Consider the following 27,848-nt stretch of genomic DNA (forward strand, 5'->3'; position numbering starts at 1 on the left):
TTCTCGCACACACACAATTACACGTCCATGCACACACACACACAATCAAACATACATGCTCACACACACATAATTAGACATCCATGCTAACAACTATACATACATACATACAAACAAACATTCCTGCCCCACTTACCTCTCACCGCTCCTTCAGCTTTCTGTCCGGCTGCTCGCACCGTTCGAGCAGCCTCGGTTTCACCGCGGGGTCACGTGATGTCATGTGATCCCGATACGTTCCTGCCTCCCCGTGCCGGTTCAAAATAGTTTTCAAAATAGACCCGCGGTCCATGTCTTAAGGGTGGTTTCTAAACTATTTTGAATGGGTATGAGGAGACCCAAACAATGGGTCGCACCAGGACCCCTGTGTTAAGCCAGTGGAAATGGCATACTAGAAACGAAACAACATGGATACAACTCATACAATTTATTCTCACCCACAACTATTTCAGGTTTGGACAGGACCTATACCTTCAGAAAATGAGGACTGCAAAGGGCACACGAATGGCACCACAATTTACCTTTTTTTGGTAAAATTAGAACAAGACGTCTTGTCCATATGCTAAACCTTTGGTCTACCACTGCTACATATTCTAATCATCTGAACAGGCTACCCTAGCATCAACCTCACAATGAGCCATTCGCCAACAGAAATTTATATCACCAATTTTATTCATAAATTGCATATGTTTAGAAGCTGCCTGTTAAATAAATAATAATTTTTGTAGTGCCTTCAACAATTGCTAGAAAAATGAACACAACGGCATCCCTAAAGCCCACTAAAATGCATTTCATTTATAATTGCTTAATACTTAGAAAATGTAAAAATGTGTTTTAAAGGAGACCATTTAAGGCTGGAATGGAGATATTTTCAGTTAACTACGATTTGAGGAACAATGATGATGCACTTTGAAAATGGGATGGAAGAATGACAACTGCATGTGTGCCAAAATGTCTTCATGATATTCTTGGCAATAAAGGAGTTAAAAGTCTCCGAGTATTATGTACCAATACTACACCAGGAGAAAGATAGTCAGGTTATTTTCTTCAGGTTGAAAATCACATTGTGTATTAAATGTACCCTACTAGGTTATCTATAAAGCACATTATTTGGCTTCTCAAAGTTAAATAGAGGTTAAATTGACCTTCCCTTGCACTGAGATTTGCTATGAAGAATTTAAGCTGTTACCACAGGTCACGGCATTCTAACAATGGGATTCTACAGAATGCAATATTAATATCAAACCAGTGTGTAGTTTCTGGTAATGGTCTTTTAGAAATCTGCTACTAAATTATTGTGTAATGTATGACCTAGACTGAATTTAAAATCTAATTAAGCCCTATGGGAAAATGTAAGCATTTCTTCACACCAAGCGACCTTCGGATCAAGAATACTTAGTCTTTGACTGCCCTCTGGTGGTAATAGTGCATCATCCGCATATGAGTGCATTCAGAGATAACCCCAAAATTTTAATATTTTTGGAGGAGCGTATATGCTCTGTAGTTCTATATAAATGGGAAAACAAGTATAGAAAAAAAAAAATCATAAGATACTAAAATATTGCTCCAAATCTCTTGTGATAAATTAAAGGCACTGTTTAGTGTCCCTGACCTCCTCCCTATTATATTCTATGAGTCCTTTAATATGCATTCTTCGAAAACAAAAGCTAAAACAAAAAAAAAGCACTTACCTGACTAAGTTGCAGTCGTGTAGCAGCAGCTCTCCCTCCCATGGTCCGACATATCTTGCCACAGGAAAGTGCACCAGCCAAAATCAATGGCGTCACTTTCTACACATGTACATGTGGTCAGAACATACACCCACCTGCAGCGTTCCACAAGCCAGAACTGGAGCTGACTGGAGGTAAGTATATCATGGAACACATCTTCTGCATGGAATTCAGCTGGGAATTGTGGAAAGGGCAAATGTATATATTGGTCGATTCTACAGAGTACCCCCTGCGTTAGCAAAATGGACAAAATTAAATGGGCCACAAAGCTATCATATGCATTAAAGTGCACATGATGGCCGGAGTGTCCCTTTAGTCACAGGGCTATTCAACAGGACTCTGCAACTGCTATGAGAGTGTATCTGCCATCTTTCCTGCACCTAACCTGATGTTGGGAATTGACTTTCTAATAACAGAGTGATGCTGTGTCCCTGCAATTTTATAAATTGTAATGAAAAATGTAAAATAAAAATCCACAAAACAGTAAATTATATAAATATATATATATATATATATTATACATTTTTAGAACTAGGATGTTATTTTAATGTACTAGTTCAGGGGTGTCCAAGTTTTTCCTGCAGCGGGCCACTTCATCAGAAATGTATATGTTCGGGGGCCCGCACTTATTTTTCACTGAGAGAAAAAACGGCCTTTAATAAGACATGCAGATCGAAATAAAGTAATGACACAAAATCCTTTACAATGCCTCTCACTGATTTCTGGGCCTAGAAGGTTTTGTCCACTGACACGACTACAAATTCAGGAGGGCGTTATATCTCTGGATACGTAAAAATTAAATAGTTCTATTTATTCTAGGGATGCACCAAAATGAAAATTCTGGATTGAAACCGAAACAGAAAATGACCCTCATCTTTAAAAATAAAATACATTTAAAAAAAAATAACCACTTTTAATAAAAGTAACACACCAAAATTGGACAATAAAATACAATAACAATATTAACATATATATAATTGCTAACAGCAATCACACTCCTATCATGCCAAGGCAACCAGTAAATGCTGGAACCTGGGCATGATAGGACTGTGATTGCTGTTAGCAATCACACTCCTAACATTCCAAGTCGGCCAATACATGCTGAAACCTGGCTAGCTGTCCCTTTGTGTATGTGGTCACTTGCAGACTAACTGTGCCATGCCCCCCACTTACACATCCATGCTATCACACATACACTCATTCATATGCACATTAATTCACAGATTTATTCCCTCAATCACGCATATAACCCCACCCCCACGCTCTTACCTGCACTGCAGATCTCTAACTCGCAGACTTACGTAGGGGCTGCTGTTTCTCCCTGTGTAGCTCGCGAGCAACTTCTCTTGTGCCGAACAGCGGAAGCAGGAAGGGAGCGGAGTCATGTGATATGACAAATTCACGTGACTCCGCTAGGTTCCGCTTCCTCTGTGCGGTACAAAAGAGACTGCAGTGCGAGCAACCCACAGGAAAGCAACAGGGACTTTGCTATTCTGTGATACCGGTTGCCCTGCCTGTGGATCTCACGCGGGCCGCACCTCAAGGTCCGGCGGGCCGCACCTCAAGGTCCGGCGGGCCGCACCTCAAGGTCCGGCGGGCCGCACCTCAAGGTCCGGCGGCCCGCACCTCAAGGTCCGGCGGCCCGCACCTCAAGGTCCGGCGGGCCGCACCTCAAGGTCCGGCGGGCCGCATGTTGGACGCCCCTGTACTAATAGTAGCACACTTACTGACTCAATTCCAGTTAACTCACAAGGTTGTTAGGTGGCTTGGTCATCTGTGGGTGGCTTATCTCTCCCATTCCATTCAACTGGCCTCTCCTGAGCAACATAGAAAAGAAAACCCAAGGGATGTCCAAACAAGAAGATCTCATAGGTGTTTAATATTTTAAACCATGACGCATTCTATTTAATGTTATACTGGTTTCCTTGTACTGATTGCAGGCATCACTTTCTAGTGGAAAATGTAATTTTTTATATATATTATTATTATTTTAAAATTGCTACATTGTTAACTGGTATATCTCTTACAATGCTATCCTGAAACAATACAAAAGAAACATTGCTTAAATGATGGATTTTTGCAATCATGATGTTTTAAGGTAGACATGCATCATAAAGTGATATAATAACCTAGAGGAAAAAAGATAGTGGGCACTCAATAGTTGGACTTTAATAAAATCATCATACATTCTTGAAGCGCTGTAAGGAAATTTTAAAAAGTAGCTATCACCTATGTGGACTTTAAAAGAGTATTTGGTCCATCTAGAAAGAGAGGGATACACCTTTTCTCTTGTGCATGACAGGTCTGATAGCTATCCAAATAAATTGTGGTAATTTGTAGGGCAGTTATTGAACTCCATTAAGTACTTTGTCTTGGTAGACATCTGTAAACTGAAGGTCTTAGATGCCCTTACTATTTGGACACATGCCCAGCTGAGCAGTTTAGAAAAAATGTAGACTTAATCCGTTAATATTGCTTGCTTGATAGAAAAGTCAAACTTTTTGCTCCTGGCATCAAACAGAGTTGTCTTTGGGAAAAAATAATTAAATAGATTGATCACCTGTTAAAATCCTGACACAGCAGATTCTGCTCCTAAAGATTTAGAATGTGCTACAATTTTCAAAACTATCTGTATCTTCCCCCAAACTCCGTAGGCTGCTTGAACTAATGTGTTCCTTTTCAATTGCGTCCTCTGGTTTTATAGTACATTTTTATGTTTCCTGGACATAATGACAGTCTAATTTTATTTTTTTTATTTTCATTTAGGTTCTCTTTTCTTATTGTCAGAACACTATACATCAGAGGTTTTCCGAGTCAATTTGAAATTGCTCAGAGGAAATAATAACTTTCTTTATTCATAATGTGCTTTGTGATATAGTTTAAAGGACACATTGGAATAATGTCTTCCCAAGCTGTGATGGAGTGACAGTGCTAAAACAGCTGAGGCATTTCTGCATTGAGCACAAAAAATATACAGAACTAGGCATGCAAAAGTTTATAAAGGAAAGAAAAGGTTTATTGGAGCAAGGATACAAATCACAGAGAGCAGTCACAAGTGCCACTGCGAGAGATTTTGCCTCTTGCAAGATGGCGGCATCCTTTAAAAAAATAAACTGCTCTAGACCCTCCTGAAAACTCTGCAGGTAGAATACAGGTACTGCATTCATTCATGCAAGTCAATGGAGCCCAGATTTCCAATCACTATGTGATTAGTAAATTAGTAAAAAAAAGTAATTTTTAAAAAATTGAGAAAAGTAAAAATAGCTAAAAAAATGAAAACAAATGTGGTAACATTTTAAAATAATTATGCAGTGATGTCACCATCAAGGGAACCATCCAGTTCAAACAAAATTAAGTTTATTTTTATGAGCAAGTACTAACATTAGCGCTGTATCTTCCCAAAAATCCTGACATGGAAAGAGTTAAAATACTAGCATTTCAAATACCCAAGGGGTTTCTACTTTAAAAAAATGAATGGCTCGATGGGGTAAATTGGAGTGGCCAGGTTTAATGATGTTCCAAATAGGACAAAGGTGCAGACTGACCAAAATGGAAAGAGCACACTTCCCCAATGTAGCCTTTTAGCCCCCAAACAACCAGACAAACCCATGCATGGGTGGTATCACTGTACTCAAGAGATGTTGCTGAATACATATTGGGGTGTTGTTTGACAGTAATGTATACCTGGAGTGGTAAATTCATACTTTACCACTGTCTAAAGCTTTGACAAAGGCTGGTGGTAAAATTAGTGCATGGAAATGGTTAAACGGTTAAATACTGGCATAAAAACATTGGGTATTTCTAAACTCTGGAGAAATAGTAGAATCTATTTAGCAGGTTTTTATTAGCTTTTTTTAGATGAGTAAAACATTTTTTAAATGAAATGTTTCCATCATATTTTATTATTTTTTTTATAGAAAAGTAGATGACATGATCAAAAAAATGGTATGATCACCATCACTCTGCTGCTCGTGTGAATCTCAGAGGCTTAACCAGTGAATGTTATTGGCATAACCTTAGCAGATAAAGCTGCTGTATTACAGCCTTGCCCATCATCAGTATTAAAACATATCTATTGTAAATGCTTTGCTCACCTATCACTTCATTCAGGATACAGAACAAATAGAGGCGCAAGGAAATATAATTAGGCATCAAAAATATAATGACAAAGATGCCAGAGCCAAAGAATGCAAATATTTAATTTGACAAAATAGTATTTTCTAGACAAGACAGCTGGTTAAATATAAAGCTATCTCATAAACATATTCAGATTAATGTGCCAATCATCCCAATGAATAAAAATATCCATTCATATGAAGGTGAAATCTTAAAATGTACTTTGACATTTAAAAGCCTTCCCTTCTACTGTTGGGGTGCCCTTTTTGTGCGCATTATTCTACATGTCCGATCCATTTTAGAAAATGTTGGTAAAATCTCTGTTTATCAATAAATATCTTTTTTAGTTATTTACCCTGTTAAGTTGTATTTTAGTTTTATGCCTGCGGCAAAAATCTGCTAATTAAACACATGGTCATAGTTTTAAGTTTAAATGTGAACAGCAATAGTATATTTCAATTTCAGTGCCATCTGATGTTCTGAATGAGTTACGGCTTTTTAAATTGCACTGGATGTATGCCCGTCGCACTAAAACCTGATGTCCATACTGGATGTTATGTGTTCCTTTACAGGCAAGCATCTGTCATGGTGATATTATTACTGCAGAACATTGCGTGTACCAGGACACGGATTTTATCAAATATTGGTTAAAATGAGCAGACTATAAAATCATGTGCCAGATAAAGGCCTTCCCGTCTGTAGACACAGCCAAGTGTTTAACCACGCAAGATCACATTCATGTTTTATGTGCAAGTGTACATTGTGTTCATTAACCTAACGCGATTAACAATTTTCTGCAAAAGCAAACAAAATGAGATTTGTATCAAAGCATTACTGAAAGCTCATTGCCTGCAATTTGCATTTCAGCATTTGATGGCATTTTTATCACCTCTGGGGAGGAGTGCATCTCAGATATAAAGTAAAAACACATAATTCTACTTGACAATCCTTAAAACTAAAGTAGTTTTTATTTAAAATATATATATATAAGATGACATTAACACAATGGAATTTTAGAAGAATAATAGTTTAATTTGTCAGAATGTTGTAAAAATAGGTCAGGATCAGAAATAGCCTATATAAGCCCAACTGATACAGGTGAACAGAAAAAAACAAGGGTTCAATCAGCTACATTAGGTTGCTACCCACATCCTGACCGGATAATCTCATACTCCTAATGCATTCGACCCTAATGGCAATGTTCAGAATTGAGCCCTGACAGGACGGATATGTGCCAGCGACTAGCAGTGAAGAGCTCTCGACCTACAAGAGGTGGAGCTAAATGGCTCTGCTGAGGGTTTCACACTGAAAAACTCTGTAGAGCATATGAAGCGAATTTTAGCAAAGAGAACTGTAAAAAAAATCAAGTTTCTCCTGTGAGAAGGGTTTTCATAATGTACACTTCAATGGAATGATATATTCCTAAAGTTACCGGCTATCTGTATGGTCCTGTGTTCTCGCTTGGCTGACTGCTTAAACAACAATGCTTTAAGATAGTTAAAGGATCACCTATTATGATGTCAAGTAATGCAGTTTATGCTTAACTAAACCAGAAAAGGTTTCTAAGGTAAAAGGTGAAATGCAAGGTGTTATAGAATTATAATTTTAAAGCTTGTGCTAACCATATGTAGAAAACAACTACTATATTATGTTTTAGTGTAACAATAGGTGGAGTTCATGAGAATAGATGACTCTTCCAAGCGACATTATGTTGTTAACATTATGTTGACGGTGTTAACTCTGCTTCCATACCCAACACTGATCCATGTTTTTTGGATCCACGCTGGACAAACATTCTGCAAATATACCTGGACTATCCCCTACTACATAACATATCTGCAACCCCATATGTTTAAAGCCCGAAACACTGCAGGCACCACATCTTAAAATATCCCCCAGCTGAATATATACTCTGGTCCTTGAACCTCTCGCAATTAGCATTCGCTCTGATCCTCGTATCACAGGGATTCCCCGTAATAATAGTGATAAGGGGAATCACTATAGACATTAAGATGATGGCATTACCAAAACTGCTGTATATTTTTTATACAATACCATCATATATCCCACCCAGATTCCTAGTCTAGCTCCAAAACGTCCTCACCTCCTTCATTAAAGCTAAATCTAGAATCTCACGACAGGACTTTTTTTTTTTTACACCTATGCCAATATCTTATAGCTTTTTGTACATTTTATATTATTTTATCTATAGTTCGGAAGTATCATTGAGAGATATGCACAGATATGCTTCAACATAGGAATTTCACACACACACAGTTTCATAAGCTTCATCTGTTTTACAAACATGTCTAAGAAAGTTTGTTAATAGCTGTAATGTTATTATTTTCAGCTACTTCTTTCTGGTGTGTTATTTGGCCTGATTAATGAGAATCTAGTATAGGACATTGTGCTTCGCTGCATCTAGTTTGTGTCTTCAATTATTCATAGGCTTCTTATACTTACATTCCTATTGATTTTAAATTACCAGGATCCTTATTGATGTTGTTGCTCTCTCAGTGTGAATGTTATTTTGTTTGGAGTGTACCATAGAGTGTGATAGAAGAATTAATTTACATACTTATATTGTTGATGTGGTATAAGCAGCGGTCCCCTCAGTAAGCAGAGGGGATAAAGTAAGCCAACACTTGGGACATTATTGGGTAGACATGCTAGCTGTCATGTCCACACACCCTAGAACCAATTCTAAAGGTGGAATAAATGCTGAACATTTATTAATAGATTAATAAGGTCAATGCTCCTGAATTAATTTGGTCATAGTTGGGAGGATATGTTCTGTACATGATTTAAATTTAAAATGCATGGAGCAATTCAATGCTCCTGACATTATACGTAACAGCAAACATTCTCAGCCAAAATTCACATAAGTCAGAAACGACCATATCACCTACTTATACCACAACATTCACTGTGCGAATGGCAAAACCACTTAACCACCAATGAGGTCAAAGGAAAGGTACAAAACAATGTTGTAGCACTCTCTTGTAACAGCACTGTGGTTACAGCAGTTGGCTAAGTTCCTAGACTTAATCAATAATTGATGAGAGGCCAATCATTGAGTTGGCAGAGATCTCAAAATAAGTCTGAGAACTCAATAATTGATCAGTGCATGAGGTTATAATAGCTAAAATAATTTATGGGAATCTCCAATCAAAAAAGCAATCATTCATCTCAATGGGAGGCCACCCAACACACACAGCAAGTCCCATGTGGAGAGAGACATTCATTCTGGTGTTGTCTGCATATTACTAGAGAACTAGGGCTGCAACAACTAATCGAAAATAATCGATAATTAAAATAGTTGTCAACGATTTTCAGTTTTGGTTAGTTAAATGATCGATTTACCATATTTGCTCAAATATAAGATGTTTTTTTAAAAATACCCCTCATCTTATAATCCAACCTCAAATAGAGGTCTGACTATAAGACTTAGACCCAGATCCCCCGCAGCGCTGCAGGGGATCTGGATCCTCCTCTGTGGCAGCCGGGGAACATAGACAACCTATGCTGCTGCCCGGCTCTTCCACTGGGGCTTCTATGGCGGAGCAACGGCGTGACATGACCTTCCTGTGCTCCGTCATAGAAGCTCTGACGGAAGTGCCGGGCAGCAACAAAGGATGTCTACGTGCATCGCACAGACGTCCACTGGCTGCCCTCACTAGACACCAGGGAGTCTGGAGCATGGGGGCAAGTCTGGGGGGCAGAGTGACATATCTTGGGGTATAAGGCATATCTGGGGGGCAGAGTGGCATATCTGGGGGGCATAAGGAATATCTGGGGTCAGATGTGCATAACTGGGGGACAGATTGGCAAATAAAAGTAAATTAAAAACAAGAAATGCATTTTTCTCAATCATAATTGTTATTAAATATGAAAAAATAGTTTACATGTGAATTCATATTTACTAGTAAAAAATTTTTAAGTGTTAAATCCTAGTTTTTATTACGCTGTTTGTTTTCAGCACCCAGTTTGTTCACTAAATGATTTTAAATAAACAAAAAATGTGCATATTGTTTTTTATCCGATTAATCGAAAAAATATGAAAATAATCATTAGTTACAGCCCTTTAGAGAACTAAATAATTATGTAACTCCAATTAAAGGCTACTTAGGACAACCACAGTACATTTACCTATGTATGTACGTACAAGTATGTGGTGTTAGAGTATGCACATTTGTGTATATGTAAGTGTATTCATGGTACAGCGTGCCATGTGTTAGCTAGCGAGAGTATGTGTGTGAGTCGTATGGCGTTAAGAGTGTCTGTGTAAGTGTATGGTGTTAGTGTGAGTGATTGTGTGTTTGCTGTATGGTGTTAACATGGGTGTGCATGTTAGTATTTTGTGTTATCATCCACGGGTGGATGTAGCATGCGTGTGTCAGTGTTTTTTGTGTGCATGGTGTTAGAAGTGTGTTATAGTATTTGATGTTTTGTGTGTTAGTGTATGGTGCTTGTGTGTCAGTATATGATGTTGCAGGGGCAAGCCTAGGTCTAGTGATGCAAGGAAAAGGAGTGTGTATGTTGTTAGATTTAATTAGTTTCCACGTTCATATGTGTGTGGGTTTAATTATGGGGGGGCTGTTGAAATACTGCTCCCATGAGACCCTAACCCTTGGCGTGTAGCATCATGTTAAAAAGGAATTCCCACCAAATGTTTATATCAGATTCAAAATATTGTGTTCCCCTTTTTTTGTTTTGTAAAATATAACCAGGGCCGTTATAAAATATTTGTCCCCCAGCCCGATGTATTTTATTACATGGTTGAGCTCATGCGCCCACATGCCACATGAGAGGCGTAGAAACAGGGCCACGGTGTAAAATTGCCTGGGGCACCCCAGCTTCACAAGCAACATGTCCCACAATGCTATCTTCGTCCCCAGGCACCTTGTCAGTGCCTCCAAGCAACATGTCTCTGCCATCTGTACCCCCAAACAGCCTGCCAGTGCCACCACTGCCCCCCCGAAACGGCCTGTCTGTACTATCACTGCCCACTAAAGATTCTGTGCCATCTCAGCCTCCTAAACAGCCTGCCTGTGCCATTTCTGCCCCATTTATGTCAGGAAAGATCAAAGGATCTTGCCAACAGGCACATGCTCCGTGTGACCGTCCCCTGAGCGTTGTGAGGCAGGTGACACATTCAAAGATACGAAACTTTACAGTCATTTCTTATGACTGACCCGTTGACAGTTGTTTACACAATTGAGCAAGGTATACCATGTCTTCACTGTGTAACTTACAACCATACCTGACAACCTTCTAAGTGACTCTTTCAAAAATTAACCCTTTAATTGCCCATAGTGAAGATTCAATGTAGGAACTTGCCAAATGTCTCCAACAGTAGTTCTCATGGAAACCTTAACATATTTATTATTATTTCATAATATACTAAAGTTAGTCACCTGTATTCAACCAGGCAGAGCCGGCCTTAGGGGTTCTGGGGCCCCCCATCCCAAATAAAGAAAAAAAAAATCTTCTAACAAAACTCCCCTTTCTCACTATCTATCCCCTCTCCCCCTTTATCACTATCTACCACTTCTGCCCCTTCTCACTTCTCCCCCCGCCCCATATCACTGCCTTCCCATCCCCCCTCTTTCTCATTATCCTTACTTACCTTGTTGAGTCCTGCGGTGGGAGTGCGAGGCGTCTGTCTTCCCGCTCTACAGGCTTCACAGCTGAGCGCCGGAATATGACATCATATTTCGGTGCTCAGCATGACAGATTCACAGAGAGTGAGGGGAGCCGTGCAGTTGCTTAAAACTTCATGAGCGACCGTTCGGCCCCCCTGCCCGGGACTTAAATTAAAACATTGTTTTTTTGTTGTTTTAACTTTAACATCCTCCATGTTATATAAAGTAAAAAACAAAACAAACCGGCCCTGCAACCAGGGACATCAATCATAACATTCGTAGCAAAAGCACCAATTGGGAGTCCTGGATATGATCCCAGCATTGTAGAATAAGGTGTCAGCACCATAATGTGTGATGCTGACAATCTGCCCCCTCACCCTGGGGACTTTGGGGTAAAAACCCTGAGACTTCCCCGGTATTTTGTATTGTTTGTATGAGCGTTATAGAGACATTCCGAACTCCTGGAAATAAGGGACATAAGTGATATAAAGTGGAACAGATATAGAGGTTCCAAAGCAGGATTGCTCCTGATTAAAAAGGGAAAGTTGAGATATATGCATTATATGCGCTACACCACCGCCTCGTCCCACGCGCCGCCAGTCGCGCTCTTCAGCAGCACACCCATCCGTCTGCTCTGACGACTCCATGGCAACCCCGCCAGACCCCCTCGCCTACCCGCCCAGTTCTTACGTCAGCGCTAACGGCTCAAGTATTAAAATAAATAAGGGAGGGAGAAGCAGTGCCTATGATTGGCCATCCTTCGGCTCGTCTGTCCACCCATTCGATATCTACGCTGTCAGTCGGCGGTGACGTCAGAACTGACGTAAAATCCGCCAGGTTAGGTTGCGTCCTGGTGTTTGTGAATGGGCGTGATCGCAGCCGCGGCCTCCGTCACGTGATCGTGTTTTAATGTTTACATTCGAGGCGGGTGAGGGAAATCCTTTGCCTGAAGGGGGCCCGTTTCGGTTTCATTTCCCGGGAGGAGGAGGCGGTTGTGGCGAGGGGTCGGCCGATGGTGCTCATGCTGGGCTCTAACAACTGACAAGGGAGACAGAGGCCTGGGGGGACCGCCTTATCCGCCGTCTGTCACCAATACATCGCGCCAAGCATCATGGAGGAGCTAGTAGTGGAGGTGCGGGGCTCCAACGGAGCCTTTTACAAGGTGAGGCCTGCCTGCACGTACGGCGGAAGATCTGCACCTAACCGGCATTTTATCTTCCATCAGGCTAATCCCGAGCTCCAGGCCTAAGACTAATGAATATACGAGTGGGCCTGTGTCTGCGGATAATGACTTGCAAAGTTCCCCTCCCTCCATTCATAGCCCAGTCCTCCCCTGTCTACGCTGAGCATCACCTGCTGCTGCAGCATCCCCAGCCTGGCGTGTAGATCGTGGGCAGCCAGAGCGATGTCTCCCAGAAATGCCCCCAAACCTTTGAAGGCTGTGAGCCTAATCCTAAAGCAGACACTGCAGCTTGTGTCACATCCACTCATGGACCTTCTCTCTAACATCACCTTACACTTAACCCTCCTCTCCTTACTGTGCAGGACACCCCCTCCCGCCATGCCCTCTGTAGGTGTTTTCTACAAATATAAGGATTAGATTACTAAAATATCCATTATTTATAACAATCCAATCCCTGTCCTGCTAGAATATCAAGCACAAGTATTTCACAAGTACTGTCGGTCCAGACAGTATTTGGTTAAAGAAGCAGAGTTTTCCTTTTCTCAATAACCTAGAAGACTGAAGTACCAATCAGACCGACTAACATTAAATATTCTCTTAATACAAATATTTTTATATTTTTTTTGTTACATTTTCTTTTTGATTTGTAACCTTGTGAATCAGACCCCCCCCCCTCTATTAAAATGCTCCAGTTTAGGAATATTGCTAATAGGTTGTTGTTCTTCTTTTTCTAGGCATTTGTAAAAGATGTCCACGAAGACTCCATAACTGTTGCTTTTGAAAATAAGTAAGTACCTGGTTTCATTGAAATTGAAGCCAGATGTACTCGGGTCATTTTTATTACATCTGTTCTTTCTCGTTTTTGCTTTTAACGATCTTCGCTCTCAGTCATCCTGAAGAATAGCTCCTAAAATAATATGTAATTCGTTAAAAGAAAAATATTTTGTAACATTTTGATACAATTTTTATTTACTAAAATGTGCAAAAACAACATTATTCATGATTCACTTTTCATCAACAAAACAACAATGTTTTAAATATACGTGATGATGTCATAACAGCGTGGTGGTTTAGTTGCCTTTGTTTCTTTGTATAATGTGTATATAAGGGATCAGAGGTTTAAATTTTAGACTGTAGTTTCTGCAAACAACTACTGGCCAACTATATACCGTGTTCTTGAACTTGTGGCAAGTGGGATTATTAGGAGTGGGCAAACTTGTGCACAAGTCCTCCATCCTCAGTGGCCACATTCATTGTGATGTAAGCAGTTACCAGACAAGTTCTGCACATCAGTATGGGTTGTTTAATCTAGACTGTTCTAGATCAGGGACGTACAGGTATCTGAATGGAGTAGAAGCCCCCAAAATAAATATTTAAGTCTTGCTGGTCATTCACTTTCATGGCAGCCGTCCCCTTATACCTGTCAAGAAGCACAGCTGGGTATCTACGCATGCGCAAGCATTGGAGCCAGCATAGGCTCTGCAGAGTATTTTTTTTTTATGGAAGGCACAGATTTCCTTTTTCTTTTTCTTACATTAAAATTCTGTGAATTTTCTATTAAAAACACTCCTCTGCAATAAAAAAAACAAACCTTAATTTGCAGTAGGTGTTTTTTACAGTGATTTGTCAACTTGTTTGAACTATTGTTATTGATTTATATGGCACCGGTAAAATTAGTACATGGGACATAACAAGTAATGTGCCTCGCGTGGCGATTTTGACTTCTAGGAACAAACGTTAAGGAGGGCTCTGCTCAAAGAAGCCTACAATCCTAAAGAGAGGTTGTGTTATGTGTGTGTGTATGCTTTTAGGTACCAATTAAACCTTCTTGAGGATGCTCAGCGAGCTTGTGTCTATTAGCAAACTTGATATTGTAATGAACTATAGTTGAAAACCATGTGTTTGCAGCTGGCAGCCAGAGAGGCAGATCCCATTCCATGATGTAAGGTTTCCTCCACCTGCAAGTTCTAGCAAGGACATCAATGAGAGTGATGAGGTAGAGGTAAGTAATCCATCCATTGTTTATATTGTATATGGAACCTTTCTTGATCTTCCATTCCTGTAATGTCTGAGTATTTAGTACAAATATAGATAATAAACTCTTCTTTTTTTTCATTTATTCTTTTTAGTTTTTGAGGGTGAAAGGCGAAGATGATTTCATGGTAGGTTGTGAGGAATGCCAGTTTAATAAAAAAAAAAAAATATATATATATATATATATAATGCTTTCCGCAGATTAAATGTGATGTATATTACAGAACCATAATGTGTTTGATGTGTATTGTGTTTCCGTCTGACTCAAAAACATGCACATTTGATAAGGGAACAGGGCAGTGCCAAAGTTTGGTTGAACTAAAACTGGGTAATGTTGCCGTTATTGATGTTTCTAAATATTTCATATTTTTGGGCTTTTGTGTACACCAGGATATGTGTATATTAAACCATGTAGCATTTGAACAAGTAGTGAGGAAGAGGCTTAGGATGTGGGGGACCTAAATTAATGACTGGCATGCCAGTGACCCTATGAGGACATCATTCTCCTTTTGTGATAAATCAGTAACACTTGGCTTTTAGCAGGCAAAGTGTGAAAAGAACATGAAACACAGGAATCTGTATGTGGAGAACTGACCATCACACCTATATGAGCATGTTGGACATCCCATTCCATAACCCCTGGGCAATTAATATGCAACTGCCCCGGCCCTTTGGGACTATAATGGTCTCCGCTCTTCTGGGAGAGCTTTCCACAAGATTTTGGAGTGTTTATGTAAGAATTTGTACCCAGTCAGCAGCCAAAAGAGAATTTGTGAGTTTAGGAACTGATGTTGGAACGTTCATTGTAAGCCAGGCCTTCTAATCCAATTCGTCCCAAAGGTGTTCAGTGGGGTTCTGTGCGGGCCACTCAAGCTCCTCTGAACCAAACTCATCAAATCACATCTTTATAGACCTTGCTTCATGCACAGGGGCACAGTAATGCTGGAACAGGCCCAGACCATTATCACTCCTCCACCAAACTTTACAGCAGGCAGTATGCATTCTGGTAGGTGGTGTTCTGCTGGCATCTGCAAAACCCAGATTCGTCCATCAGTCTTCCAGATAGTGAAGGGTGATTCATCTCCAGAGAATATGTTTTCTCTGCTCCAGAGTTTAGCAGAGGTGTGTTTTACACCACCCTAGCTCACACTTGGCATTGCGCATAGTGATTTTGTGTGCAGCTGCTCGGCTATAGAAACCCATTTCATGAAGCTGCTCACACGCAGTCCTCTGTAGTGAGTTGTTTAGTCTTTTGCCCCACTGAGTATGTGTGGTTTGCCGCTTCATGGCTGAGCAGTTGTTGCTTCTAGACCAGGGGTGTCCAACCTGCGCCCCTCCAGCTGCTGCAGGACTACATCTCCCATAATGCTCTTTCAGCTAATGGGCTGACTAAGTATGGGAGATCTAGTCCTGCAGCAGCTAGAGGGCTGCAGGTTGGACACCCTTGTTCTAGACGGTTCCGTTTCACAATAACACTTACAGTGGATCAGGGCTGATCTAGCAGGAAAAAAGGTGGCATCCTATGACCGTGCCAAAACTATTCAGTATGGCTCATTCTAGTGCGAATATTTATGGAAGCAGCTGGCTACCTGCTTGACATTATGTTCCTGTTAGCAATGGATGTGGCTGAAACACCTAAACTCAGTAATTTTTATCATATAGTATACTTTTGATTACATGTAGTAATTTGTATACAATATATTATAGCTAAATGCAAAGTCGGTATACTATGCATGACAGCATTTTTAACCTAGAAACATAGAATTTAACAGCAGGTAAGAACCAATCTAGTCTGCCCATTTTTCCTGATATAAGGATTCACACCTCAATTAGCCTTGGTCCTTTCCCAGAGTCTCAATGGCTTTTTTTCCCCCTATCCCTTGCATGTTTAAATTCCCTTACTGCTCCTGCTGGAAGACTGTTCCATTTATCCAACACCCTCTCATAAAAGTAGAACTTCCTTACATGACATCTAAACCTCTGACCTTCTAGTTATGGAGTATGACCTCTTGTTATGTTTCTCCCACATCTCCTTTTACTCTCCTTTCCACCAAGCTATACATGTTGCATTCCCTTAGTCCTTCCTGATACTTTTTATCTTATATTCCACTTACCGCTTTTGCAGCCCTCCAGAATGCTCTCCAATTTATCAATATCATTCTTCTTATGATCTCCAGACCTGTACACAATACTCTAGGTGAGGACTGACCAGAGGTCTGTTAAGTGGCAGAACCACCTCCCTCTTCCTGCTACTAATGCCTCTCGCTATACAACCCTGCATCATCAGAAGAGTCCCTCTCGTCTGTTGTCACTGACAGAATAGTCCCCGCAATGCCTTGGGAATTTTACATCCCAAATGCATTATTTTACCTTCACCTTCAAACTGCAGCTGCCACACCCTCGACCATTCTTTTAACTTACTTAAATCATTCGCATTTCGATTTTCCACCCGGAAGGTCTACCCGGTTGCAGATCTTTGTATCATCTCCAAAAAGACATAACACCATTATGACCTTCTGTAATATCACTAATAAAAATATTAAAAAGCACAGGTCCCAATACTGATCCCTGAGGTACCCCACTAGTGGCAAGTCCTTCCTCTTAATATACCCCTCCACTACTACAACCTCCTGCCTCCCATCACTCCAGATAGTTAACAATCCTATCCTTTAGAAATATAAAACGTGACAGCAATCTCCATAAAAAAATGTATTTTTATTTAACAGAAGATCACTTTCTTGGAAGTCTTCTCTTCCAGCCTTACTGGATCCTGTTTCAGTGCCTACTCCCAACAGTTCCTCTGCTTCCTAAGCTCACTGCTGTTGACCATTGACCATTTTTTGGACATGCATATGTACGATTATGATAAACTAAACAAGCATAAAGCTCCGTTCTCAGCAGTCTGTGTTAGGAGTAAATTGGCTGTACATGCTGCATTCTGCGATCTGGCTTTCAGTTGCATTTGGCAGCAAACCCCGCGTCCGGAAGTTTCCTACCATGCTCCTCTGAACTCTGCAGCACCAAAAACTATGGCAACCTGCAGGGCCCAAACTGCCAAAGGGCTCCTGCTAAGTTCAGTTCCTGGACTGAATGTTGGCAGCAGACTTCAGTGACTGCTTCAGTATTATCAGGTTTAGATCCAGCAAATATCAAGTCGGGAATACTTTGAAGAGTAATTTGAGGTTTGGTCGACACTGAAACGCGCATGCATTTCATTATGTCTTGTGTTTGAGTTTTGTTCATACTCCATTTTTTTTTGTATGTGCAGCTTTATTAGGTGGTGTTTTTTTCACGCACATTGATGTTTATTTATAGGAAGAGTTCTACACAAAATCTTGAAATCCATTGTCCCCCCTCCCCCCCCATATGTTTTGCAGGTGTATTCCAGGGCAAATGAGAAAGAGCCATGCTGCTGGTGGCTTGCTAAAGTTAGAATGATAAAGGGTGAGGTAGGAATATATCTTCTTGTTTTCCCTTGTAACTATACATGTTTCAGTCAAATGGAAAAATATTTTCTCATTGAGAATAAAATTCAGTGCTGTATACAGTAATCAAAATTTAGCAGCAATAAAAACTGGGTTTTATCTAAAATTCCCTTTTCTGCAAACTTGGATGATGACGTTGTTGATAAACAATTTTTTACAAACAAAAAACACTACATGGAACTAATTCTTTATGGTGTTTTTGTTAGTCTGGCTGGGTGATTAAGACTGAGCCATCCTATTTGCCACATGCAGGAAGATAAGAAGTCTGGGTGTTTTTCTCTTAGATTGTATTACAGTAACACTTCTAGAACATGTAGAAATTAGCTTATATGCAACTGCCTGAAAACATTCAAGAAAATGTGCAGTTTTTTTTTTTAAACTCTTCTAGTTTTTTTTTTTTTGTTTTTTTTGTTTTTTTTATACAAGTAATAATAATAAAAACGTGCTAATTCCCCTTTAATCTGTTGGTGTTATTATTCTGCCCAAACGCTCCCCAGTTATGGCCATACAGTATAGCATTTCAGTACTACATAAAATGTAGATGTACTTACAAGTGTTTATTCCTAAGTAAAATGGCGCTTTAATTAAGTTTTTTTTTTTTCTTTTTCTTATTTACTTTTCTTTTTCTTAGTTTTACGTTATAGAATATGCTGCCTGCGATGCAACATATAATGAAATTGTCACCATAGAACGGCTGCGGTCTGTGAATCCCAACAAGCCTGCAACAAAAAACTCTTTCCATAAGATCAAGTTAGAAGTGCCCGAAGATTTGCGTCAAATGTATGTGTATTTGCTAAAACTGGCTGTAAATCTATTCACGTTGACTTCAAAACATCAACTTTTTTCCATCAGTACCTCCGGCACTCCATGTTTGTTTATATGATGAATTGCGTTAGTAGATGCTGTCACATCCATCATATGAGATCCCATAGCCTTTCCTGCAAACCCTATCGTAATCTATGCTGTGGAAGGCTGTTATAAAACAGGACACTTTTTTTGTTTGTTGCATTATTGAGCATCTTCACAGTTTATTGACTAGTGTATTGTCTAGCGATATCATTAATTTGGGATGTTTGTTTTAGGTGTGCAAAGGAATCTGCCCACAAAGATTTCAAAAAGGCAGTGGGAGCGTTTTCGGTCACATACGATTCAGAAAGCTGCCAGCTGGTCATTCTGGTAAGAAAAAAAAAAAACCTAGGTGTTTAGTTCATCATTTTAACTGCCTTTGGAAGGGCCACCAGATTTCATTCAGTAAAGGGTTTTTGAGATCATTCAAAACGGACTTCAATATGCATTACAATTAAAAATTACATTTTGAGTCCTGTGATTCTAGAAGACTAATTATATTGCCATAAAAAATAGACCGTCTTACAAAATAATAAAACAAACACATTTTGTTAACATGCACCGTGGCGCACAATATTAGGTATAGAACCCTTTTCTAGTCTTTTCTAAATATATTGCCATAAAAAATAGACCGTCTTACTAATTTTTTATGGCAATATATTTATAAAAGACTAGAAAAGGGTTCTATACCTAATATTGTGCTTCTTCTAGAACTGTGCTCCACGGTGTGTGTTTAGAAGACTAATTCACCCTTAAATCTGTATTTGTTTTTGCCTAGAGAGTCCTTTACAAGGTTTCGGAAGTTTAGCATTTTCACCCAAAACTCCTATGTTTAGCAAATAAATCCATTTGACTCTTTCTGCTGTGTTTATATCTCTACTTTCTCCCTATGTAGTTTACTAAGGGCACACGTTTCATGTAAGAAATAGAGTATTAAAACCAGCTTTAGATATTCTACGTGATATGTATACTTACAAATACCGTTAACATTTGGTTGAAATAAGGAAATATATGGTGAATATCCTCCAGAAATAGACCTTGTTTGACAGTAATATTGTTGCATGAGCCCGATTTAAAGTAATTAAGATCATCTTGACTACGTCCTCGAGTCTCTTACCGTTTACTTTTACTATTTGGGCTCATCCAGGTTATAAAGTAAAAAAAAGAACCAAATATTTCAATCTTATTCCTTTTTTATTATGTAACGTATTACTGATCTGATCACGGATTAGTGACATTTTATGTCACTGATTATTGATCGGATTAATTGACACAATGTCACTTAGTTAATCCGGTAGTGGTTACTTTTTTTTTTTTTTTTTTTACACTATTCGATTTTATTTTTTAGGTCACTGTTTGTTTATCATCAGCCAGTGACCTAATTTGATGTGTTTGTATTATACACAAGTACTTCAGTCTTTCCCGCAAGGTTGAGTGTAGCGTTTTATAGCTGCAACATTACAGTAGTCTTCTTTATTCTATGTTCTGATGTTATGATCGAAAGGTTTCTCCTTTGTTGCGCAGTCTGTCAATGAAGTGACCATAAAAAGGGCAAACATGTTGAGCGATATGCATTTCCGAAGTCTTCGCACCAAACTCTCCCTGATGTTGAGAAATGAAGAAGCCAGCAAACAGCTTGAAGTATGTTACTCTAACTTTGTTACTACATTTATTGTTATCTTTATAAGATTTTACTGCAAGTGAAACGACAGCATGTATATATGTCTCCTGTAATAAAAAAATGTCTTGCACAATAGACATATGGTAAACATGTAAAGGGGTGCTATGTTGCTCTAGATAGTCCCTGATTCATTCACATGTATTATTATTATTTATTTTGTTTAATTACTTTTTGGAGCAGACTGGGTCTAATATTATCTTCATGGTGGACATCACAGTCAATTAATAGTTGCATTATATGTTGTTTTTTTATGATTTTATTGAATTTTAGAACTGAAAAGGGGAAAAATGCGTCTTAACCTGAAGGTTACACTATTATAACAAGATAACCTTTCAAAGATGAATTAAATTAGGATTTGTATTCTCAGACATAAATAAAAATCACATGTGAAAGTGGAATAATACAGTCCTTTTTAATGGATTCATATGAGCCTGATTAAAGAAGGGGGATATGTCCGTTGTCTTTTAAGAGGCCCGGAACATAAATAGTTTTCAACATAAGGCATAACAACCCCTGTCCAAAGGGGTTGTTATTCTTTTATACAGTTTACTGTACCTGGATTTGAAACTATAATATAGTAACCGGTATTTCTATTTCTAGTTTTCAAAGTAACCTACAAAGGGACGTCATCCTTATTGGTTATGACGGCGTGTGCCAGTATTATGGCTTATTCGTGTTACTACTACCTGATTATTATTTTTCTTTAGAGTTCCAGGCAGTTAGCCTCCCGGTTTCACGAGCAGTTTGTTGTTCGAGAAGATCTGATGGGTCTTGCGATTGGTACACATGGAGCTAATATTCAGCAGGCTAGGAAAGTTCCTGGTGTCACTGCCATTGATCTGGATGAAGACACGTGCACATTTCATATTTATGGAGAGGTAAGACTTTTAACGTTTGCGGTAATATATGCAGCACGTCTGTCTGTACATAATGCGCTAAGCGTTGCATTCTGATTTGTAGGACCAAGATGCTGTAAAGAAAGCTAGAACTTACCTTGAATTTGCTGAAGATGTCATACAAGTCCCTCGAAATTTAGTAGGTATGTAATTTAATTTTGCAAACAAGATCAAAAAATTGTAATCTTCATTTAAAGTGTTTTAATATGATGTTTCCGATGCAGATAACTGTACAGAATGCAGCTGACCGGTTACTCATTTACTGAGGGACTACTTTAATATACATTGTTTCATCATTCTTTTATAGACTTTCAGGGACATTAAACTTACCATCTTAAGGGATAACAGCTTCCATCGCTGACCGACATACTGCTGATGTTGGTTTAATGTCTATCATCCAAGTGTTCACATGTATAAATTCATTTGTTTTGTGATTCTGTGACCCTGTTCAACTGTTTCATGGTAAAGCCGCTGGTATACGGGGGTACTTACTGCATTACGACTCTGACGTTGTCTAGAATATTAAAATATTTTTTTATATGGCCCCCACAGCAGTAGTGCAGGAGATTTTTATCGTTGACGGCTTTAGATGCAATTGAGTCAGCAGGCGTTTAGAATTATTTCATTAATAATTCTTTCATACTAGTTGTATTTTATATTATATGTTTCTTTTTTATGGCACTGATACAGGTTTAACCGACAATGGGCGGTTCCTAAACCCATTGAAAACAATGCATTTTGAGCCCGTACATGTACGTGCTTTGTCATTAACCCCTTCAATCCCCTATAGACGTACCGGGACGTCCAAAAAACGCCCACTAAGAAACCCCTATGGACGTCCCGGTACGTCCAGCCCTTCGTGCAGCGTCAGGGACACATCCCTGCCGCTGCACGGGAGACCAGGCTGTCGTTTGACAGCCTGGACTCCCCCCTGGCAGCAGAAGCCGGCTTTCTGCTGTCCGATCGCCTGTAACAGCTTCCGGCATGAAAGCCGGTACCTTGTTACACTGTAAACTGCAGTTTCAAACGCGCTATCAGGCATTCCCTCCCTCATCGGAGGACAGGATATCCCCGCAGGGGACCTGCATAGAGATCACAGTGTGATCAGTGCAGGGGGATCGCGTGGAGGGGAGTGAGAAACCATCTCGCTCACTCCCCCTCCCGTCCTGAAAGAGAAAACCAGAAAAAAAAACAATTTAAAAAATATTTAAAAAATCATTAAAATATAAATAATACTAAAAAAAATTATAATGTGAGCTGTGATGTCACTGTGACATCACTGGCATGTTCAGGAGGTCCCTAGGAGGACCTCTAACCATTACTGTGTTAAAAAAAAAATATATAAAAAATACAAAAAAATGTAAAAAAATTAAAATAAAATTAAAAAAAAAAAAAGATACTAAAAAAATTCTTAAAAAAACCTTACATCCCATTGCCCTAGCATAACATCTAGCCAGTATAACCCTCCTGCCCCGTTCACAACCCCCAAACCCGTTAAGCCATAGGCATAAAAATTATACAAAATTATACACCTAATAGTATGCTCCCTGGTGCTGGGAAAGTCTGGAAAATCTATATAAATTAGGTATTTCTGAAATCGGGACACCTGATTTTCCATCACTTTACCTAATTTTTTGAGGATTCATAGGGAAACTGTAAAAAAAAAAATAGTTTATTTTTCTAATCTTCGCTAGTTTTTACTAAATTTCTCATTCTAAATTTTCAGCTAATCATCCAACTATGGTATCAAACGAAAGCTCTATCTCTCCTTGAAAAAACAATATATAGTTTACATGGGTACACTATTCACAGGAAAAAAAATCATCGCTAAACCGACATACCCCAAAAATGGCAAAATTGCTCTGGGCTTTGAGGTACCAAAAACCCCTGGGATTGAAGGGGTTAAGGGGTTAAATTTCAACCAAGATAGGATTCTTTAGAAAGATTATTTTTGTAACTGGACCATTTTAAAGGGAATATCCTACCATGTCCAACCCCCAACATTACTTAGCAATCCAAATAGAAAGCAAAATGCAGAACATGGTGCGTCCCTGAGTATGCTTATTCTGCCCAGCATGTTTTTTGCTATTTTCATAAGTCTGCACCAGGAAAATGTTTCTCTATTTTTATTGTTCCTGGTCTCTTCTTACAGGTAAAGTGATTGGAAAAAATGGGAAACTAATTCAGGAAATTGTGGATAAGTCCGGTGTTGTTCGAGTGAGGATTGAAGCAGAAAATGATAAGAATATTTCCCAAGAGGAGGTTTGTATGACTTTTCCTTTATCATTTTTTGGCGAATTACATTATTTTTTTATGTTGACAGTGCTGCTTATTTACACCTTAATACAAATTCTTACAATCCCCACTTTCCAATATGGTAATTGAGTGCGGTCATATGAATGCACTAGGACACTACCTTATGTGCCTACCTTTTATACGTATGTGCCTACATTCCCAGACCAAAAGACATTATATCTTTTCAGGCCATTTAAAAATAAGTGTGTGTGTGTGTGTGTGTATATATATATATATATATATATATATATATTTTGTGACAAAATACCCCTTAACTTGGTATTCAGCCCAGGAATCTTTGCTCACACACAGTCTTCCAGGTTGCGGAGACAACTCAGACACAAGAAGGGTTAAATAAAAGGCTGGGGCCTGTTTTTATTTTTAAGACCGAAACAACAGATCAAAACAAATAATAAAAAAATAAAAAATCCTTGCTCTTATGAGCGCTAACTAAACAAAGTTCTCTAACCGAACTGCGTTTGTATGGCTTATCTCTTACCAGCAAAACCAGGCTACATGTAATAGCAGCAATCAATAATATAGCAGCTCTCTCTCCCTCTCTCTCAGGGAGCCAAATGATCTCCCTCTGCTCAGGTCAGGAGGCTATTTATCTGCCTCTCCCTTTAATTAGTGAAAACAGGTGAGTTTGCTGGAATCTCCGGACTGGATTCCCACCTGCTTGTTCCTCTGCTCCTCGTAAACTGTGGAGTGGAGCACTGGCCCACCCTACTCTCCAAGTGCTCCCCCCCCAGGGACCCAAAAATATACTATTTATCATGGAAACACAATTCCAAACATCTCCCTGGGGCTGGTAAAAACTACTGAGGGTAGCCACCCTGCAAAACATAAGGAGATATATACACTCCATTATTATCCCATGCTTTCTGTCACAATACATATATATATATATATATATATATATATATATATATATATATATATATATATATATATATCATTGCTGATGTTACATTGTAAATAATTGAAGAAGGCATTACGATATTGTTGCTGTGTGTTAATATGCATCCCTTTGGACTTAGACTTTCTTCTTTCTCACAGGGAATGGTTCCTTTTGTGTTTGTGGGAACAAAAGATAGCATTACCAATGCAACCGTTCTTTTGGACTACCACCTTAACTATTTAAAGGTAAATATAATTGCAATGTGTAAACTGATAATACCATTGGAGTTAATACTGTGATACAGTGCACAGCCTGCTGTTGGTAGCCATTGTGTGTTTTTTATGTAATAAATGATACATGGAACATGTTTGTTACATCATTACACAAGGTTCAATTTGTAGTATAATTGAATAACGAAGAAAGTACTTACCAAGAAAATACTAATAATAAGGAACAAAAGAATATGAAGCCTCCCCCTATGTGGCACCAGAATGAGGAGCTTGCACACACACCAAAATAACTCAGGTGCTTAGCTGTGCCAGGAAGGGCCAACTCCCCAGTAGATCAAAATAAAGAAAGGCTCCAGGCACTCAAGGGTTCCAGCTCGGGCAGATTTATTGAAGGACGACAGCAACAACGTTTCGACCTCACAATGAGGTCTTTATCAAGTTAGTTTATCCGCCTATGTGGCGTGGTAATGTGGACATTTTTTTTTTCACCCAGGAAGTGGACCAGTTACGCCTGGAAAGGTTACAAATTGATGAACAACTCCGTCAAATTGGAGCTAGCTCAAGGCCTCCACCAAATCGTTCAGATAAAGAGAAAGGATATATGAGTGAAGATTGTAGTGGTATCGGCCGAGGAAGTCGACCTTACAACAACCGAGGGCGCAGCAGACGGGGTGCAGGCTACGCCTCAGGTATGTCTCTCGGTGCTGGGTCACTTTTTTCCTCGCAAGTGGCTAGGCCGGTTTTCAGTTTTAACATGGATACATTTAAGTGCCTGTACTACACAGCATATGCTTAAACAAGGTAACAAGGGTTAAATTTGTGACCCCACAATTCCTGATTCCCCATCCACTGTATCTATTACCATGATAGCAAATAGCCATGTTAAATTTCAAAACCCTTTATCAAAAGACTGTAAATATGTGTGGTTTAAAATTCTTGGGCAGGTACAAATTCAGAAGCATCAAATGCCTCTGAGAATGAGTCGGACCACAGAGACGAATTGAGCGATTGGTCTTTGGCCCCAGCTGAAGACGATCGGGATAATTATCTCCGAAGAGGCGATGGACGTAGGCGGGGTGGTCCACGTGGACAAGGGCCAAGGGGACGTGGTGGCTTCAAGTGTAAGTCTTTTTATTTTATTATTTTTGTGTTTTGCTAGGAGAATAGTATGATTTTTATGATAATAATGGTCATATGATCATAAAGCTCTCTTAAAAGAAGTGCAGTTAATAAAGAGCAAATGCATTAAGCACACATACGTTTGTGTGTGTGTATATAGCACATATAATTTATTGTGCACGGGCAAATTAGAGTATGGTTCTGGTTTCTGAAAGCGTAGTTTAGTTTGCAGTGGTTAAATATATATTTTCATATTTGTACTTTTGTGTGTTAATCCTCCCTCTCCCATACTTTACTTTCCTTCTCTTCTAGTAAATGATGACTTATCAAGAGCTGACAACCGGCAACGCAGTTCAAGAGAGTCTAAAGCAAGGACATCAGACGGTTCTCTCCAGGTATATATATTTATAAGTTCTCCAGGTATATTTTTATAAGTTCAGAAATCTCACTTAGTTTTTGTTCTCTAAATTTAACGATATTACTTATTTTGATTTTGTAATACACTTCAATGATCGTAAGAAATGTCTTTTTTCTTCATTATTTTATTTTAACAAAACATTGAAAACATTAATAAATCAACAGATGTATTAGGTAGATGGGGGTTTATGAAATGAGAGACTTCAATTTGAAGGCCTTATTGTATTATCCTATTAGAAAGCACCTTAAGAATAATCTATTTTTTTTCTTATTTTTTTTTTTTTAAAGATTCGTATTGACTGCAATAACGAGAGAAGTGTACATACTAAAAGTTTGCAGAACACCTCCATCGAGGGCAACCGCTTGCGCGCCGGCAAAGATCGTGTTCAAAAGAAGGAGAAACCTGAAGGCGTGGATGGCCAGCAAATGGTTAATGGCGTACCGTAACCATACATGTTTGTAGTAATAGACACAGTAATAGACAGTCTCAACAAAATAAAATTTAACAAAAGCATCATTTTGCATTAGAGAAACCTGTTAGGCCAAAGACAAAGGGGCAAGTTAATGCAGGATATGAGACAGAGTTCCTGTTAGCCTTATTTTGTTAGTGTTGGCTGTTAACAGTTTTCAAATGTCAGGCGTTGTAAACATTTGCATTAAACATCAAACCTTCTGAGGCTTTCAAGTACATATTGCACTTGATTTAAAAAAAAAAAAAAAAAAGAAAGTATTCTTTGTTTAAAAGAGAAAATAAATGAAAACGTAATAAGCTGTGTGTTGGTATACTTGTGTTCAGTTGTACCATTCTAATGCAGCTGATTAAAATTAATAAAAATAGAAACACTGCTATCTTGAAAAACGTAAGATTGAATAATGAATGCGTGTAATTCAGCTGGACTTACGCTTCCTATTGTGCATTACGTCTTATGTCCTTTCACATGTCTAACTCATTGGAAGTATCTAAGTGGGACCTTAGGTTTGTGTAATGTAATTAATTCTCATTTTCATTGGGCAAAAAAAAAACCACAAAAAAAAACACAAAGTGTTGTATGATCTGTGCCTTTTTTTATATCTTGGCAGGTAGGGAAATTTGGAGGCAGAAAACAAGGGAGAGGGACTGTAACAACTAAATGTAAAATATATGTAGCAAATCTTGTCAAACATTAGGAGTTTTTAGAAAAACTGCATGCTTTACATAATACTTTACTTACATAAACATAAGTCTTGGCTACAAAAAAATGTAGAAATGTGGTTTTGCACTGACAAATTATTA

At 38.9% G+C, this 27,848-nt stretch overlaps 1 protein-coding gene across 3 annotated transcripts; it reads left to right on the forward strand.

The window, feature by feature from the left end:
- Positions 1 to 12,599: 12,599 nt before the first annotated feature.
- Positions 12,600 to 27,022, forward strand: LOC149298199 (fragile X messenger ribonucleoprotein 1 homolog B). Of its 3 annotated transcripts, none has more exons than XM_089487594.1 (15): positions 12,600 to 12,650; positions 13,406 to 13,458; positions 14,580 to 14,673; positions 18,083 to 18,154; positions 18,822 to 18,970; positions 19,273 to 19,366; positions 20,561 to 20,677; positions 21,425 to 21,595; positions 21,678 to 21,756; positions 23,766 to 23,879; positions 24,900 to 25,054; positions 25,533 to 25,728; positions 25,984 to 26,160; positions 26,471 to 26,553; positions 26,864 to 27,022. In XM_089487594.1, the coding sequence occupies exons 1-15, from the start codon at positions 12,600 to 12,602 to the stop codon at positions 27,020 to 27,022; spliced, it is 1,764 nt and encodes a 587-aa protein (XP_089343720.1). The 3 variants fall into 3 exon arrangements, with proteins under 3 accessions (XP_089343720.1, XP_089343722.1, XP_089343721.1); XM_089487596.1 differs by having other exon boundaries at positions 23,766 to 23,875; positions 24,968 to 25,054; positions 25,533 to 25,732; positions 26,045 to 26,160; XM_089487595.1 differs by having other exon boundaries at positions 23,766 to 23,875; positions 24,968 to 25,054.
- The last annotated feature ends 826 nt before the right edge of the window (positions 27,023 to 27,848 follow it).

This window comes from Sceloporus occidentalis, unplaced genomic scaffold (genome assembly GCF_023333645.1).
Source record: "Sceloporus occidentalis isolate IW3139 unplaced genomic scaffold, rSceOcc1.0.p SCAF_34, whole genome shotgun sequence".
In the NCBI taxonomy this organism is placed as follows: Eukaryota; Metazoa; Chordata; class Lepidosauria; order Squamata; family Phrynosomatidae; genus Sceloporus; species Sceloporus occidentalis.